The sequence below is a fragment of the Pan troglodytes genome, chromosome 1, assembly GCF_028858775.2.
Source record: "Pan troglodytes isolate AG18354 chromosome 1, NHGRI_mPanTro3-v2.0_pri, whole genome shotgun sequence".
NCBI classification, from domain to species: domain Eukaryota; kingdom Metazoa; phylum Chordata; class Mammalia; order Primates; family Hominidae; genus Pan; species Pan troglodytes.
The window spans coordinates 145,806,717-145,823,049 of record NC_072398.2 but is presented as its reverse complement, the minus strand read 5'-3'; the positions used below and the strand labels follow the sequence as shown (position 1 = coordinate 145,823,049).

The 16,333-nt window shown below is 40.8% G+C and overlaps 1 protein-coding gene across 2 annotated transcripts; it reads right to left on the bottom strand.

The window, feature by feature from the left end:
* Positions 1 to 834: 834 nt before the first annotated feature.
* C1H1orf52 (chromosome 1 C1orf52 homolog) lies at positions 835 to 15,483 on the bottom strand. Of its 2 annotated transcripts, XM_001141272.8 has the most exons (3): positions 10,263 to 15,483; positions 9,429 to 9,627; positions 835 to 3,573 (listed from the first exon to the last, which is right to left on the bottom strand). In XM_001141272.8, the coding sequence occupies exons 1-3, from the start codon at positions 10,818 to 10,820 to the stop codon at positions 3,500 to 3,502; spliced, it is 831 nt and encodes a 276-aa protein (XP_001141272.2). In that variant the 5' UTR covers positions 10,821 to 15,483; the 3' UTR covers positions 835 to 3,499. The 2 variants fall into 2 exon arrangements, with proteins under 2 accessions (XP_001141272.2, XP_054523671.1); XM_054667696.2 differs by lacking the exons at positions 835 to 3,573; positions 9,429 to 9,627 and adding an exon at positions 9,634 to 9,780.
* Between the last annotated feature and the right edge of the window lie 850 nt (positions 15,484 to 16,333).

The following is a 16,333-nucleotide window of genomic DNA, read 5'->3' as shown; positions in this document are numbered from 1 at the left end:
GCTCCGAAGCCATGGCCTGAGCTCTACATTGGCTCCTTTCAGCCATGGCTGGAGTGGCTGGGATACAAGGCTCCAAGTCCCTAGGATGCACACAGCACAGGAATCCTGGGTCCAGCCCACAAAACCACTTTTTCCTCCTAGGCCTCTGGGCCTGTGATGGGAGGGGCTGCTGTGAAGACCTCTAACCTGCCCTGGAGACATTTTCCCCGTTGTCTTGGGGATTAACATTTGGCTCTCCATTACTTAAGCAAATTTCTGCAGCCAGGTTAAATTTCTTCTCAGAAAATGGGATTTTCTTTTCTATCGCATTGTCAGGCTGCAAATTTTCTGAACTTTCAAGCTCTGCTTCCCTTATAAAACTGAATGCCTTTAATGGCATCCAAGTAACCTCTTGAATGCTTTGCTGCTTAAAAATTTCTTCCACCAAATACCCTAAATTATCTCTCTCAAGTTCAAAGTTCCACAAATCTCTAGGACGGGGCAAAATGCCACTAGTCTCTTTGCTAAAACATATCAAGAGTGACCTTTGCTCTAGTTCCCAACAAGTTCCTCATCTCCATCTGAGACCACCTCAGCCTGGATTTCATTGTTCATATCATTATCAGCATTTTGGTCAAAGCCATTCAACAAGCCTCTAGGGAGTTCCAAACTTTCCCATATTTTCCTGTCTTCTTCTGAGCCCTCCAAACATTCCAAGCTCTGCCTTGTACTCACTTCCAAAGTCACTTCCACGTTTTTGGGTATCTTTTCAGCAGTACCCCACTCTACTGGTACCAATTAACTGTATTAGTCCATTTTCATGCTGCTGATAAAGACATACCAGAGACTGGGCAATTTGCAAAAGAAACAGGTTTAATTGGACTTACAGTTCCACATGGCTGAGGAAGCCTTACAATCATGGCAGAAGGCAAGGAGGAGCAAGACACATCTTATGTGGAGGGCAGCAGGCAGAGAGCTTGTGCAGGGCAACTCCCTGCACTGATGGTTTTTTAAACCATCAGATCTCGTAAGACTCATTCACTATCATAAGAACAGCACCGGAAAGACCCACCCCCATAATTCAGTCACCACCCATGACACGTGGGAATTGTGGGAATTACAATTCAAGTGAGATTTGGTTGGGGACACAGCCAAACCAGATCAGGATCTCAACATGTTGCCCAGGCTTAACTTAAAGTGGAGGAAACAATCAGAAGTATCAAGTGACTCGATTCTCTAAATGAAAGATACTTGGACAGATGATTTTTCTTACATATATGGATTTTTAAGACTTCTCCCCACTAGGTTTCCACTAGCTCAACCAAACTTCACCTCAGTACCCACGTGGACACTTGTGCAAACACGTTCCCAGGACATCTCTAAAGGGGAAAATAATCTATTCTCTAATGTGATGATGAATGTAGTGATATGACAGTCCATTTTCCAACCAGGAGATACAAATGGCTGAGTCAGACTTGCTCCAAAATATTTAGCCTCTTCCCTAAGTCCTGTCTTCCTCCTCATACAACATACTCTGCACATCTCCCAGGAAAGAGAGAAAAAAGTTTGCTTTCCTGCTAACTTAAGAACCTTGCAATATTTCAGTAACTTCTGAGATATTTGCTCCACCAACACATGCATCCAAATTTTAGATTTCTCCAGAGCTTGGGAATCACAACTTCACAAATATAACTTGATTTGGTTGTGTTTGGTGTCATGTACATACTATGGTCTTGCTTTATCACTTGATGCCACTCCTTAGTATATGATACCACAGATTTCCAAATTCATTACAAAGACTACAATCTTAAAAAAACATATTCTTGCTTTAGCAATTACTTCAATTTTGGGATTCATATATTTGCAAACCTAGAGGATGGGCAGCTATAGAATTGGTTTTTCTAAACTCGAGATATACTGGAAGCCATCATGCTGTTATGGACCTTCATTCCACAAAGCACCATGGCTGGTGCAATCACTCTTAATGACTTTTATGAATTTTAATCTACTTGATACACATGCCTAAGTAAACAAATCTCACGTAATTGTTCAAATTTTATCTTCCACAATGGGGAAAAACAGATTTAAAAAAAAAATACTCAGATTATGTCTTTTTCTAAATTATTTTTTGTAAAGATGAGGTCTTATCATGTTGTCTAGGCTGGTCTCCAACTCTTGGCCTCAAGCTATCCTCCCACCTTGGCCTCCCAAAGTGCTGGGATTACAAGCATAAGCCACCATGCTTGGCTGTCTTGTTCTTATACACTGAATGTGCACTGTTCTGTAATTCTTATCTCTTAAGGGCTTCAGATTCATGGAAAGATTGATGCAGAGTGTAACCTTTTTATTGTTCAAAATGCTAAAATAACTGCATTTTGGAACTCAAAGATCACACCTTCCCAACTACTTCTTGTTCATTTTATTATTACTATACGCAAAGCATTAAAATAGAAGCTGGGTAGAGAAAACATGTAGAAGTAGGGTTACCAGATAAAAGATGTTCAGTTAAATTTGAATTTCAGATAAACACATTTTTTGTATACGTCCTGAATATTAAATATACTAAAACATTATTTATCTGAAATTCAAATTTAACTGAATGTCCTGTAAACTTACAATTTAATAAAGAAATTAATGAATAACCATAAAGCACAGATGACAAGTACAGTCATCCAATCAGGAGAGGAAAAGCTCTCCACTAACGGATCTCCAGGTACAACAGAAAAGTACCTGGAAGAGATGACAATTGATGTCATTCCTGAAAGATGACTAAATTTTGACTGGTGGACAGGTGGTTTAATGTGATGATTTTGAGGTTCAAGTGTCCCAAGTTAAATTCCAAATGAACCACTCACTAGCTGTGTAACATTAGACAAGCTACTCAAGCACTCTTTATTATAAAATGAGAATACTAATAATACCTTGCTAGGTTGTTTAAGGATCAGAGAAAATATATGCACAAAGCACCTGGAACACAGGAGGCACTCTTTAAATGGTAATACTTCTTATTACAACTTAAAATGTCACACGACAAATAGGGTACTTGTCACAGACAAACATTCAAATGTTAATGTTATACAATAATAGTAATATTGAATAAGTAATTTTATTTCCATGATCTATTTACACTGTACAAAGACTGTTGAAAGCACCCTACAAGTTCACAGTACATTACAATATATTTACTTTAAAAATATATTCCTTTATAAAAGGTTTATAGAACATTGGCATGTCAACATGTGACAAAACTCTCAAAGCATGTCACCAATTCTGTGAGAGCAAGAATGCATCCAAGTGTTATCAATTTCACAATCACAAGTCACCAGTTGAGTTTTAAATACATACATGTTTTAAATAAAAAAAGAATTCTACAGTGGAAAGTTCTTGAGGCAATACTTATTAGTTCATTAACGTATGCACTTTCATGGAGATGTGGCATAATAACCCACAATATCAACTTAATCTGTCCAAAGAAACATTTCAACAAGTTTAGCAGTACAGAAATTCTGGTCATTTGTTTCTACTTTTTCTTCTTTGCTGGTTCTCCTGGCTCTACTTTGCGCTTTTTAGAAGTATGCTCATCTTTTTCATCATCTTTAAATAGAAAAGGAAGAGTTTCAATCAGTAATTTTTAAAAACCCAACATGTTAAGCATTAAAATTTCACTGGCTTTATACCAAAATTATTACCCTCATCAACTAATGTTTCTCTCAGAGTTTCCCAATAAAAAACAAGAATTAACTTTTAGAGCTCTGATTTTTAAATGCAAGTGAAAGTGAGCAATTTTTTTTTTTTTCAATTGCAGCCATACAAAATTCACAAAGTAAACTCATTAGGTGCTATACTAAGGTAGCTTAAAATAAGTGACTTTACTTCCCCCAAATCAGACTTTTGAAAAAGGCTCCCAAATACTCAGCAAGCTTGTCCAACCTGCCTTATTTGTTGTTGTTGTTCTGTTTTGTTTTAGGCTTTTAGCAGCCTGAAGCCATGGTTTTTAGTTTCTGTCTCTAGTGATAAGCAGAAAAGGATGATGATGAAGGGGCTTTATTGGCCCAACCAATAACAGAAACTAAGAACTCATGACTGTATTCTCTCCCTTGGACACCACTGCATGATAGTATTTACATTGCATATATTAAAATACAATCAATGCTTTGTAAGAATGGAGCATATTGTTTTCTTTTTACAAAAAATAGGTATCACTCTAACGATGACATTATTTAAGTGGCTATCAGCTGTCCTTTTCCTTTCAATCTGCTTTCTCTCCTCCAAAAACAACTTCTTCTGCCCCATCACCTTCTCCACCCACCCCAAATCCTTATTTTGAGGTTAAAAAGCACTCACAAGTAGGTTTCCCCAAACCTCTATTTGGAATTTTATTCTAGTAAGTTGTAATTCCCATCCCCGCCCTCCCCATCCCCACTCCTACGATGGCCAGAGCATTTTAATGGCAACAGAAAAATACATATCTTCCTACTTCATATTATGGAGAATTTGGAGAGGGGAGGGAGGTTAGAGAAGAGCCTTACATTAAAACAATGTTCTTTACACCTTTCCAAAATGTTAATAGTATCTGTAGCCACAGAAAATTTCCAATTCATAAAAATGTTGTCAAACCTGGAAAAGTGAACTCTTTTACTGTATTTTTAAAAATCCAACTACATGGTTAAAAAAAAAAATACAGGGTAGCACAGACTAGTTGCTAATTCCATCTCCCTAAGCAAATGTGTGGTATTAAGAACTCCATATAGACAGAGTAACATGGAAAAGATGTTATGATTTATAAAATACAAATTTATTTTGAGCACATTACTAATTAATTGTAGCTTTTGACTTTATTTTCTTGATCAACAGATACTCAAAAAGTTCAACAGGTTATCATGTGGAGATCTATAAAATATCTTGATATTGAAAGAAGCCTTCATTATTAAAAAATGTGAGGAACTACTGACATCAAATCATAAATTCCTTGAAGGAAATATTAAAATCTTAAGCCTTCAATTCCCTTCTGCTAACTGTACCATAATCAGAATATCTCATTTATTGATGCAGATAACAATCAATACCATTCATCTTCACTCCCCTTCAAGCACAGCACGGTGATGTTATTCACATGCTTCACAGAGCACTATGGATTTATGTAGGCAGTGGAATAAAATACAATTCAGATCAACTCACCCCAGGAATTTACAAATCAAAGTTTTAATCAGCAGTTCATGATGTTCACACAAAAACACTGGCTCCACAAACCAAATAACATGGTATACCACCAAAACAAGCCAAACCTTTTGCTTTTTTTTTTTTTTTGAGATGGAGTCTTGCTCTGTTGCCCAGGCTGGAGTGCAGTGGCACCATCTCAGCTTATTGTAATCTCCACCTCCCAGGTTCACGCCATTCTCCTGCCTCAGCCTCCCAAGCAGCTGGGACTACAGGTGCCTGCCATCACACCCAGCTAATTTTTTGTATTTTTAGTAGAGACGGGGTTTCACGGTGTTAACCAGGATGGTCTCTATCTCCTGACCTCGTGATCCACCCACCTCGGCCTCCCAAAGTGCTGGGATTACAGGCGTGAGCCACCGCACCTGGCACCTTTTGCTTTTTAATGAGTTAATTATCACTAAGCTCCTCTTTTGAGATTTTCAGTAGTGATGATATAAAAATGGAAAGTACTAAGTTTACTATAATATTCACTATGCATTAACATACATTTAGAAGATGATACTGAGATATTTTTGCTTTTAATTTGCCACTTATTACAAGTAAATTAACTGAATAACAAAACCACAAACTACTGAAGTTAAAAAGTAACTGGCTATCAGTGATTTGAGCAGAAGTGCTATGCCATCTAGTGTCATGACAAGGCATTGCTTTATAAACTAGAGTAGGGGAAAAAATCTGAGCAATGTTCATTTATCAACTTTACTGAGCTTTTTTACTCGGTCTCATATAGTATAGATGTACTGGTAAGGAAGCAATTTTTTTATTATGGAACTCAAATCACTCAAGTAAGTTTAACTTATCAATAGACAAACTTTCTAAATTCTAAAAAGTGTAAACTAAAAATCACTATATTAATTATGCTTTTACAATTAATTATTATACATGTCAATAAAGCTACAACTAATAACTAAGCTTTGCTTACCTACATTTTACAACCACTAAAACCAGAAGTGGCAGGGTGCGGTGGCTCACGCCTGTAATCCCAGCACTTTGGGAGGCTCAAGCGGGCAGATCACGAGGTCAGGAGATCGAGACCACCCTGGCCAACGTGCTGAAACCCCGTCTCCACTAAAAATACAAAAATTAGCTGGGCGTGGTGGCGTGTGCCTGTAGTCCCAGCTACTTGGCAGGCTGAGGCAGGAGAATCGCTTGAACCCGGGAGGCGGAGGTTGCAGTGAGCTGAGATCACACCATTGCACTCCAGCCTGGGCGACAGAGCGAGACTCCATCTCAAAAAAAAAAAAAAAAACCCGAAGTGCTGATAAGCAGCAAGACCCAATGATGAGTTCTGAACCTTTCCCAGCTCTTCCTCTAAAGTAACTGGAAAACGTTAACCGGCAATAGAAGGCCAAAGGGCAGAATGGGGAAGCAAAATAAAAAAGTCACTTGCTAATCTAAAATTTGGATAAGAGTGTAGAGTTTCTGATATATATTTTATGAATGAAAAAGAAAGCCTAAAAAATCATGACATAAATTGATTTTACAGTGGGTTTATGATATAGGAATCTGAAAATCACTTCTAAAAAATGGGTCTGTTATTTGATTTTGCCTGTATTTGTTTTCCAATAAAGGACCATCATGTGATCAAAAAGACAGAAATTATCTATGTGAATAGCAGTGTTACCTGCCACATATTTGGAACTCCTTCTAACTTAACTCAAAAGCTAAGCTAGAAAAAGATAATTCTTTCTTGCTTGCTTGCCCTGGTGTATAATCCTGGTTTTTTCCATATAACTACAAAGATGTGAGAGCACCAGCCTATGGAAATCTAGTTTGAGTATCAACCCTAGTATCTTTACTGCCATTCGCCCTACAGAAGAATAGCTATATCTCACTGTTGAGAAATGGCTATTCATCAGGAGACCAACTCCCAGTTTAATAAGGCATAATTTCTATTTAAAGGTCTGGATTTGAATGCCTACTACTCTGCCTCTTCTTTAGCTGCGTGAATGAATTTGGGTAAAGTCCCTAATCTCAGATTGTTTTATCATCTGTAAAACAGTAATAATGAGTCATGTAGCACTTCTGTATCAGGTTGCTCGGAGTAATAAATTAGAAAACTGTGTGAAAGTACCTATTTTAGAATTTGGCATTTTCTAGTTTGTGACCTTGGACAAGTTATGTAAGCTATCATTTCCACATTTCTCTATCTCATTTCACAAGGTGTTGTAATAAAGATTATTTAAGCAAATATATTTTTACTAATTATGAAAAGGAATGGCCGGGCACGGTGGCTCACGCCTGTAATCCCAGCACTTTGGGAGGCCAAGGCGGGCAGATCACGAGGTCAGGAGATCCAGACCATCCTGGCTAACACGGTGAAACCCCGTCTCTACTAAAAATACAAAAAAATTAGCCGGGCGTGGGACGCCTGTAGTCCCAGCTACTCGGGAGGCTGAGGCGGGAGAATGGCGTGAACCCGGGAGGCGGAGCTTGCAGTGAGCCGAGATGGCGCCACTGCACTCCAGCCTGGGCGACCGAGCGAGACTCCGTCTCAAAAAAAAAAAAAAAAAAAAAAAAAGAAAACAAAAAGATTGTACAATATGAGATATTATAAATGTTTACATCATTTAAGGTCTGCAAAAAGATGCTACTTACTGAAGATGCTCCTTCATTAGTGACTAATACATATTGGAAGTCAGCAAAAGTAATGGAAAAGCTAGGTAGAATCAAAATTAAAGAAAGAAAGAACTGCCAGTCAGTTCTCCTTTCTCTTAAAACAAAACATCACTCCCTGCATGACTGTTAAAAACGGGCTAAGTAGCCCTTGTATTGTGGGAAGATCAGAAATCTGTTTAACAAAAACGGCATACTTTCTTAAAAATAATGGTCCAAAACATTAGTTCAATTCAACAATTACTGAATACTTACAATGTACTCGATACAAACAAACACTTCAAATCCTGCTGTTTGAGGAACTCATCATAAAGCAGACAGACTTTTTAAAAAATCACATACAAGTGATGAGGGCAATCAACAGCATTAGCATAAACAAAGTACAAAGGAGCAAATAATTATTAGAGGTGATACCTAAGATTTCTTCTTTTGATTTGGATTTTGAAGGATGAATTAGTTTACTAGCCAGAGATAAGAAAGAACACTAAAGAATAAGGTGCAACGTATACTGAAAGGCAGGGAACCATACAATTCAGTTCTGGATTTCAAGATCTTCAAGTGCTAGAAAGGGGCCATTAAAAATGACTGTAGACAGGGAGAAAGGGCCTATTAATACAAGGCCTTGACTTTATCCCGTTGAAGGGTTTTAAGCAGGCAAGTTATATAATCATATACGACTTTTAGAAACTCAACACTAGTTGCAGTGAAGGATGGTACAGATTGGATAAGAGTGTGTAGGCAAAGATTACTGTGACAGTCCAAGTAAGAGACGAAATTATGCTATTATGAACTAAAGTAAAACAACTCAGTCATTATCTTCCTATTACTATGTAGTAATGCTCAGTTAAATTCATTTTGTCATACTAATTTTAGCTCTGAAGCACAACTGCTTTAATAGAAAATGAAGCCTTCGGCCGGGAGCGGTGGCTCACGCCTGTAAATCCCAACACTTTGGGAGGCCGAGGCAGGTGGATCACCTGAGGTCAGGAGTTCAAGACCAGCCTGACCAACATGGTGAAACCCCACCTCTACAAAAAAAAACAAAACAAAACTAGCCCGGCGTGGTGGCAGGCGCCTGCAATCCCAGCTACTTGGAGGCTGAGGCAGGATAATCGCTTGAACCTGGGAGGTGGAGGTCGCAGTGAGCTGAGATGGCGCCATTGCACTCCAGCCTGGGCAACAAGAGCGAAATCCTGTCTCAAAAAAAAAAAAAAAAGAAAGAAAAAAAAAAGAAAAAGAAGAAAAAAAAGAAAATTAAGCCTTCAGTACTTTGTAGCTACAGTCACAAGAAACCATGAATTGATTTGTGTTGTTCTAATAAGGCATCATAAATCAGACCACTGGATGAGATATCAGATATTTTACTTTAAAGCCTGAATAATTTATGATCTTTCACTAAAATACAGCAACTACTACTAGCTGAGCTATCAGAGACTTCATGTTAAAGCCAAATATGTATGATCTTTCTCAAAAGCAGAGCAGTAAGTATCCAAAGACCATCAAATTAGTTTGCCAATTCGCTAGATTTAATTTTCATTCATTAAATATCTCATTCTTTTTAAGCCCATCACGGGGATCAAAATAGACCACCATCGGATTCTGACTTTCCTTACCTGATTCCAACGTCTCCTCCCCTTCTGGTAGAAGCCTAGCTTTCTTAGCATTCTGTGGAGCATCATCACCATTGTCCTCATATATGTTAGACCATTTTATTGCCATGTCAAGCTCTGGAGGCGGAGGCTTCTTCTCAGTGGTGTAGGTCTCAGGAGGTGGTACATAATTTGACTTCCATATTTTGAATTCCTTTGGAGGCTGTTAAGCAAGCACATTAAGAAGCACTGTGACGAACCGAGGTTCCTACGATGGACGTGGGCACATGCAACTCCCTGCCGTTCGCTTATCGTTCACGCTGACTTTTTTTTTCTTTAAGGTTGAAAGACACATTTTTCCATCAAAATCACAATACTGTTAAGTGAAAAGCCAAAGGGTTCCCTATATGAATAAAGCTAATAACTTTTAGTTACCAAAGAAGAATCCAGTCTCAGAGATACTACGCCAAGGCTGACCCCTTCAGGAGGCTGCAGCAGACACTGTCTTGGAGGCAGCACCGCAGGCACTTCGGCGTCAAAGGGAAGGGGTCTCAGGGAGAAGCTGCAGCGGGGGGGGCGGGGGAGTCACCACTGTTAGTCCTCGCCGCGCGGGGTCGGGGCACCGAGCGCGGAGGTTTGGGTCTCCTCACAAGGGGCGGGGCTGCGGGTCCGGTCTAACACCCACCAGGCGGGGGGAGGGGGCCAGGTTTCCCAGGGCTTGAGGTGGGAGGGGGTGGTGCGGCATCCCGCGGGGGTGACTGCGTGTGGGGGAATGGACAGCAGGTCCCCAGCAGGGGGCTCAGGAGAAAGGGGGCGCAGGCCGGGGCCGAGACCGAGAAACGGGGTCGGGGACCTCACCTCCTCAGGCGCCTTGACGACGTGCCTCTCCCAGTCTATCTGTTTGTTGAGCGGATTGTAGAGAAAGGCCGGGCGAGTCACGCTCCTAAACAGCTCGTCAGGTCCCGGGAGCCGCTTCTCCGCCTTGTTCCTACAGCCGCCCGCCGACTTCGCCGGATCCGGGGTTCTGCGACTCGTCTCCTCCGGCTCGATGTTATCCTCCTCGTCCGAGGAGCCTGAGCTGCTGCTCCCGTATGCCGCGAAATAGCTCAGAGGGTCCTTCTCCTCCGCTGCCATGACGGCTGCGAGCGACAACCGAGCACTCCGCCGGAAGCCGGAAACCGGAAGCCACCCCAGGGCCCGCCCCGCGCGTGGCCCCGCCCCAACTCTTACAAATAAGCCTGCAGTCTGCGCCCGCTGGCGGTTGCGCCACGCTCCTGCTCCCCCTCGGAGGGGCTGAGGCTGGAGGCGGGCCCGGCACGTTCCCAAGCAGGGGCGGGGGCTGCTTTTGCTCATTTCTGAGGAACTCTGAGAAGAGACGAAGTTCTGAGCCAGGGATCCCAGCCAAACTTCCTGCATTCGATAGCATTTACCAAAGGCATAGAAGACCTAAGAATTTTGTCTTTTCGCTGTCACTCCACTTTAGCCCTTGCCCAGAGAGGGTAGGATTTTTTCCTGATCCACTGCATCTCGTCTTCCAAATAAAAATTACTCTCAGTGTGTTTCCCTAGGTTGTCATGGAAGACCTCTAGGGGTGGTGGACTTCCCAAGCCAAGAACCAAATCATTTCCTGCTTGACCTCATTCAAGTGCGCTCTGAATAGCTTTGACAAAACTCCTCTTGGATCATAGCCTACCACTCGGGTCGTCCAAACTCTCTGGCTTCTCATTGTCAGCCTCTTCTCTGTCTGCTTTGCTCCATATGGCCCTTAAATGTTGGTGTTTCCCAACATATTGTACTATCTTTCAGTGATGCTTCTAACATTTTAAAGGGCATTACAAAGTTGCAAGTCAGCCCATCCCTTTCCACCGCATTAACTACTTTATGCTATGATTCCCAAATCTGGGTGTCTAATACCAATCTTTCCACCCAAACTCTAGACCCGACCACCACCTGGATTACATTTTCCATATGGTATCCTTCTGGGGCCTCAAACACCCACCTATTGGAACCGTAATCTGTCTTTTCATATAATTTTTCTCTGCATTTTTGTTCCTTCTTTTGGTAAATGGTGTAACCATATGCCTAGTATTCAGGGAAACTAGAACTCTTTGACTCCTGGTGAACTAAATGGGAATGACACCCAAATGAAGTTGTTATCAGTGTATTTAGATTTCACTTAAGGATGCCTGCTCGTTTAGATGATACTCACACTCACACATAACTTGCCATTCCTCCCTGGAAGTAGGCTCCAGGGCAGAGTTATATAACTATCTTGTTCACTCCCTCTTTGCTGTGGTACGATGTCTATGAGCTCCTTGAGGGGAGGAGCTGGACTGTGCTTTGCTCATTTTTAGATTCCTACTACCCAGCGCAGTACTTGTCACAGAGCAGATGGTTAATAAATATTTTTGGATTATAATAATTTATGATGGTGTGGGTCTAGATAAGTGTTTCTCAAGTTTTCCCATCCAGGTTCCTATGTTGGCAGAGGAAAATGATGGTCTCAAAGTGCAAAGTTTGGGAGTCCCCAAAACCATCCTCACTCCTGACACCAATTTCAGGTTTTGCAAAGTTCAGACTGCCCTCAGGTTGGTTTGATAATTTACTAGAAGGACTCACAGAACTCACTGCAAGCCATTATACTCATGGTTACAGTTTATTACAGCAAAATAATACAGGCGGGGAGAAAAAACCAAACAGCCAAGGGAAGAGGCACACGGTGCAGAGTTCCACATTCAAAGCTTCCAGTTGTCCTCTCCTAGTGGAATTGTGAACAGTATGAACTTCTTGTGGCAGAGACACGTGACAGTATGCATGGAATACTGCCATCCAGAGAAACTCACCTGAGCCTTGTTGTCCAGAGTTTTTATTGGGGCTTGGCCATATAGGCACAGTTAATTGTCCACCAGTGACCTCGGTCTCCAGTTCCTCCAGAAGCTGAGCTGATACATTGTGACCCAAAGTCCCATGGGCATACATACTTATTTTTCTTAATATAAGATCTTGAAAATGTATGGAAATTTTGCATGGTTGTGTTTAATAAAGCTCTTTTATTTTAATAGACAAAAATATTTAGACTTACTTATTACTGAGTAAAACTGACACTCTGAGTGACTTTTAAAATGGGCTCACTGTTGAATGCCTTGGAGATTGAGGTACTCAGTTTGAGCAACATGAGTTCTTGTTATCAAACCATCAGTGGTCTCTGTGAGACTTGGTCCAAAGACCACTTCTTACTTGACCTTTCAACAAGATAGGTGCCTTCTTGAAATGCTTTTCTCTTGCCTTTCACTAGATCATACACTTTAGTTCTCTTCCTATTTCACAGGGCCCTTTTCAGTTTTCTCTGTTGTCTTCTCTGTATCACCTCTAGATGCAGAAGCACCTCAGGCTCAGTTCTGAGCCTTCCTCTCTTTTTTGTCTACCCTCCATTTCAAGGCAAACTCACCAAGTTCCAAGGTTTTAAATATTAGTTTATGCTAATAACTCCCACATTTACATAACTGGTCCACAAGTCTTCCTGAACACCAAACTCCTGCATGGAATTTCCTACTTCAATGTCTCAGAAGCTCCTCAAACTTAGCATTTTTGTAGCAGATTGTCTACAAAGATAGCTGCCAACAATTCCTCTTGTCTCATGTTTCCTAATGATTTGAGTCAGGTTATGAATCTTTGGCAAGAATATTATGAAAGTGGTATTACGGTCTTCTCATTGCCTTCTATCAGAAGGCACATGATTTCAGTTTGTCGTGGCACTGATGATTTTACCTTTGTTTTCTTGTTTAAGGTTGTATCTGCCAGGCTTCTCCACTGTAGTTACTTTTTTCCTCCTTTGTAAATAAGTATTTTTGTAAGGAGGTATTTAAAGACCATGTCAACATCACATTCTGCTTCAAATTATTTGTTTATTTATTCATTTTGCTTGAGACAGAGTCTCACTCCATCACTCAGCTGGAGTCATCTCAGCTCACTGCAACCTCCACTTCCCAGGTTCAAATGATTCTTGTGCCTCAGCCTCTTGAGTAGCTGAGATTAAGGCACCTGCCACCGTGCCTGGCTAATTTTTGTATTTTTAGTAGAGACAGGGTTTCCCCATGTTGGCCAAGCTGGTCTCGAACTCCTGGGCTCAAGGGATCTGCCCACCTTGGCCTCCCAAAGCGTTGGGATCACATGCGTGAGCCATCATGCCTAGACTGTTCATTTATTTATATTAGCATTGACCCATGGTTTATCAAATGAGTTATAATCCATTATTATTTATTTTGATGTTGAAATTATCTGATTTGGCCAATGGGAGCCCCTTCAAGCAGGCTTGTGTGTCCTTTGGACATGTCCTCCTCGAGATTCTTTGATCACTTGTCTGCTTCCTGGAACAAGATGTTTCAGGCTCATCTTATACTTTGCCTTGGAATTAGCCATTTCCAAGGAACTTTGATTCCTTTTAATGGAGAATGGGTATTTAGAAGCCAAGGTCTGGGTGCTAGGTGAGCTCATTGCTAATAAGGTGTTAATGTTTCCAGGTTCTCTCACTAATTCATTCCCACCTCAGGGCTTCTGACCTCAATGTTACTTCGGCCTGGAACTCTTCCCTCTAGAACTTCCCATGGCTGGCTCCTTTTTTATGAGTTAGGTCTCTGCTCAAAGCCTCACCTGCTCTGAGGAGCCTTCTACAATAATACTATCAAGTATCTTTCAAGTTACTTTTTAACTCATGCCTTATTTTGTCTCCATGGTAACTAGAATTATCTTAGTTTTCTTTATTTTTGGACTCTCTCCCACAATGAAAACATGAGTTGTATGAGAACACAGGCTTAAGAGTCAAACAGCCCTGGATTTTAATCCTAAAGAGCTGTGTGATTTTAAATCATTGACTTTATTTTGAGTTTCTTTCTCAACTGTAGAAAAAAAAAGTGACAATAAAACCTTCCTTGCAGGGTTATTAGGATTAAAAAACAAGAAACAAGATCACACATGCGGAAACACTAAACTCATTATTTGGCATCTAGTAAGGCTGTGGATTCCAAATTTTGTTGCCCACTGAAAATCACCTGGAAATCTGATGCCTGGCTTCCACAACCAAACGTTGTGATTTATTGGGTATGGGGTACAGCCTGGAGATAGGGATCTTTAAGCACTCCCCAGTTGATTGTAAAATGGACAGCAAAATTTGGGAAACATTGCAATAAAGAACTATTTCTGGTAATTAAATAGTATGGCAAATTCAGCATGATTTTAGCAGCAGCACTCAAGTTTTTTTATATATTATCTATCCTTAAGTTCAGCTCTCCTTTCAGAAAGCCCTCATAAGATTACATTTAAAAACTGTAGATCAGTTTGCTTTTTGGTTTGCTTTTTCTCCAAAGTCAACAGTGGACATATTTATCCAGTGATACAATATAAGACTAGAGTGTGAAACTTCCACCTCCTTTTTACATTGCTTAGATAAAAAGATGGTAGCTGTAAGACTTGATTTCTACCTCATACCATACACAAAAATTACTTTGAAATGGATCATAGAGCTAAATGAGGAACTAAAACAACTTCTAGAAGAAAGCATAGAATATCATCAGGATGTTGAGATGGGAAAAATTTCTTAAACAAGAGACAAAAATCACTAGCCATGAGAAAAAATGTGATAAATTGGATTTAAAATAAAAAACTATTTATGAAAACAAATAAACAAAAAACTGCCATTATCCTGGCCTGCCCCTATTTTACCAGTGTTTGACATTGCACACAATGAGTGACATGCTGACTAAAGACGAATCATCTCTTCAAAAGTGAAATCTCGCTCTCCGGCAAGTAGTGAATTATCTCAATTGATTGTTCAGTCACAGACAGAACTCCTTGCTCTACTCTTTCTCCCCCTCTCACTAGTGAACTTGGCAAATTTTTAAAAGTAAACAAACAAAGTGAACTCATCATGAAAAGACCTGGAAGAATTCTGATGCATATTGATAAGAGAAAGAAGCCAGTCTGAAAAAAGCTACATACTATGATTCCAACTGTATAACATTCTGGGAAAGATGAAACTACAGAGACAATAAAAAGATCAGTGATTGCCAGGGTTGGGAGTGAGATGAGAGGGAGGAAGGTATGAATAGGTAGAGCACATGAGCTTTTGAAGGCAGTGAAATTATTCTGCATAATGGCAGATACATGACATTACACATTTGTCAAAACCCACAGGACTGTATAACACAAAAAGTGAACCCTAATGTGAACAATGGACTTTGGATTAATAATAGTATCAAGATTCACTCATCAGGCTGGGTGTGGTGGCACACACCTGTAATCCTAGCACTTTGGGAGGTTGAGGCAGGTGGATCACCTGAGGTCTGGAGTTCAAGACCAGCCTGGCCAACATGGTGAAACCCTGTCTCCACTAAAAATACAAAAATTAGCCAGGTGTGGGGGCACACGCCTATAATCCCAGCTACTTTGGAGGCTGAGGCAGGAGAATCGCTTGTACCTGGGAGGTGGAGGTTGCAGTGAGCCGACATTGCACCACTGCACTCCAGCCTGGGTGACAGAGCCAGACTCCATCTCAAAAAAAAAAAAAAAAAGATTTGCCGGGTGTGGTGGCTCATGCCTGTAATCCCAGCACTTTGGGAGGCCAAGGTGGGCAGATCACTAGGTCAGGAGATTGAGACCATCCTGGCTAACACAGTGAAACCCCGTCTCCACTAAAAATATAAAAAATTAGCTGGGCGTGGTGGCAGGCACCTGTAGTCCCAGCTACTCGGGAGGCTGAGGCAGGAGAACGGCATGAACCTGGGAGGCGGAGCTTGCAGTGAGCTGAGATCATGCCACTGCACTCCAGCCTGGGTGACAGAGCGAGACTGTCTCAAAAAACAAACAAAACAAAAAACAAACAAAACAAAACCCCAAACAAAACAAAACAAAACATTGACTCAATTATAACAAAT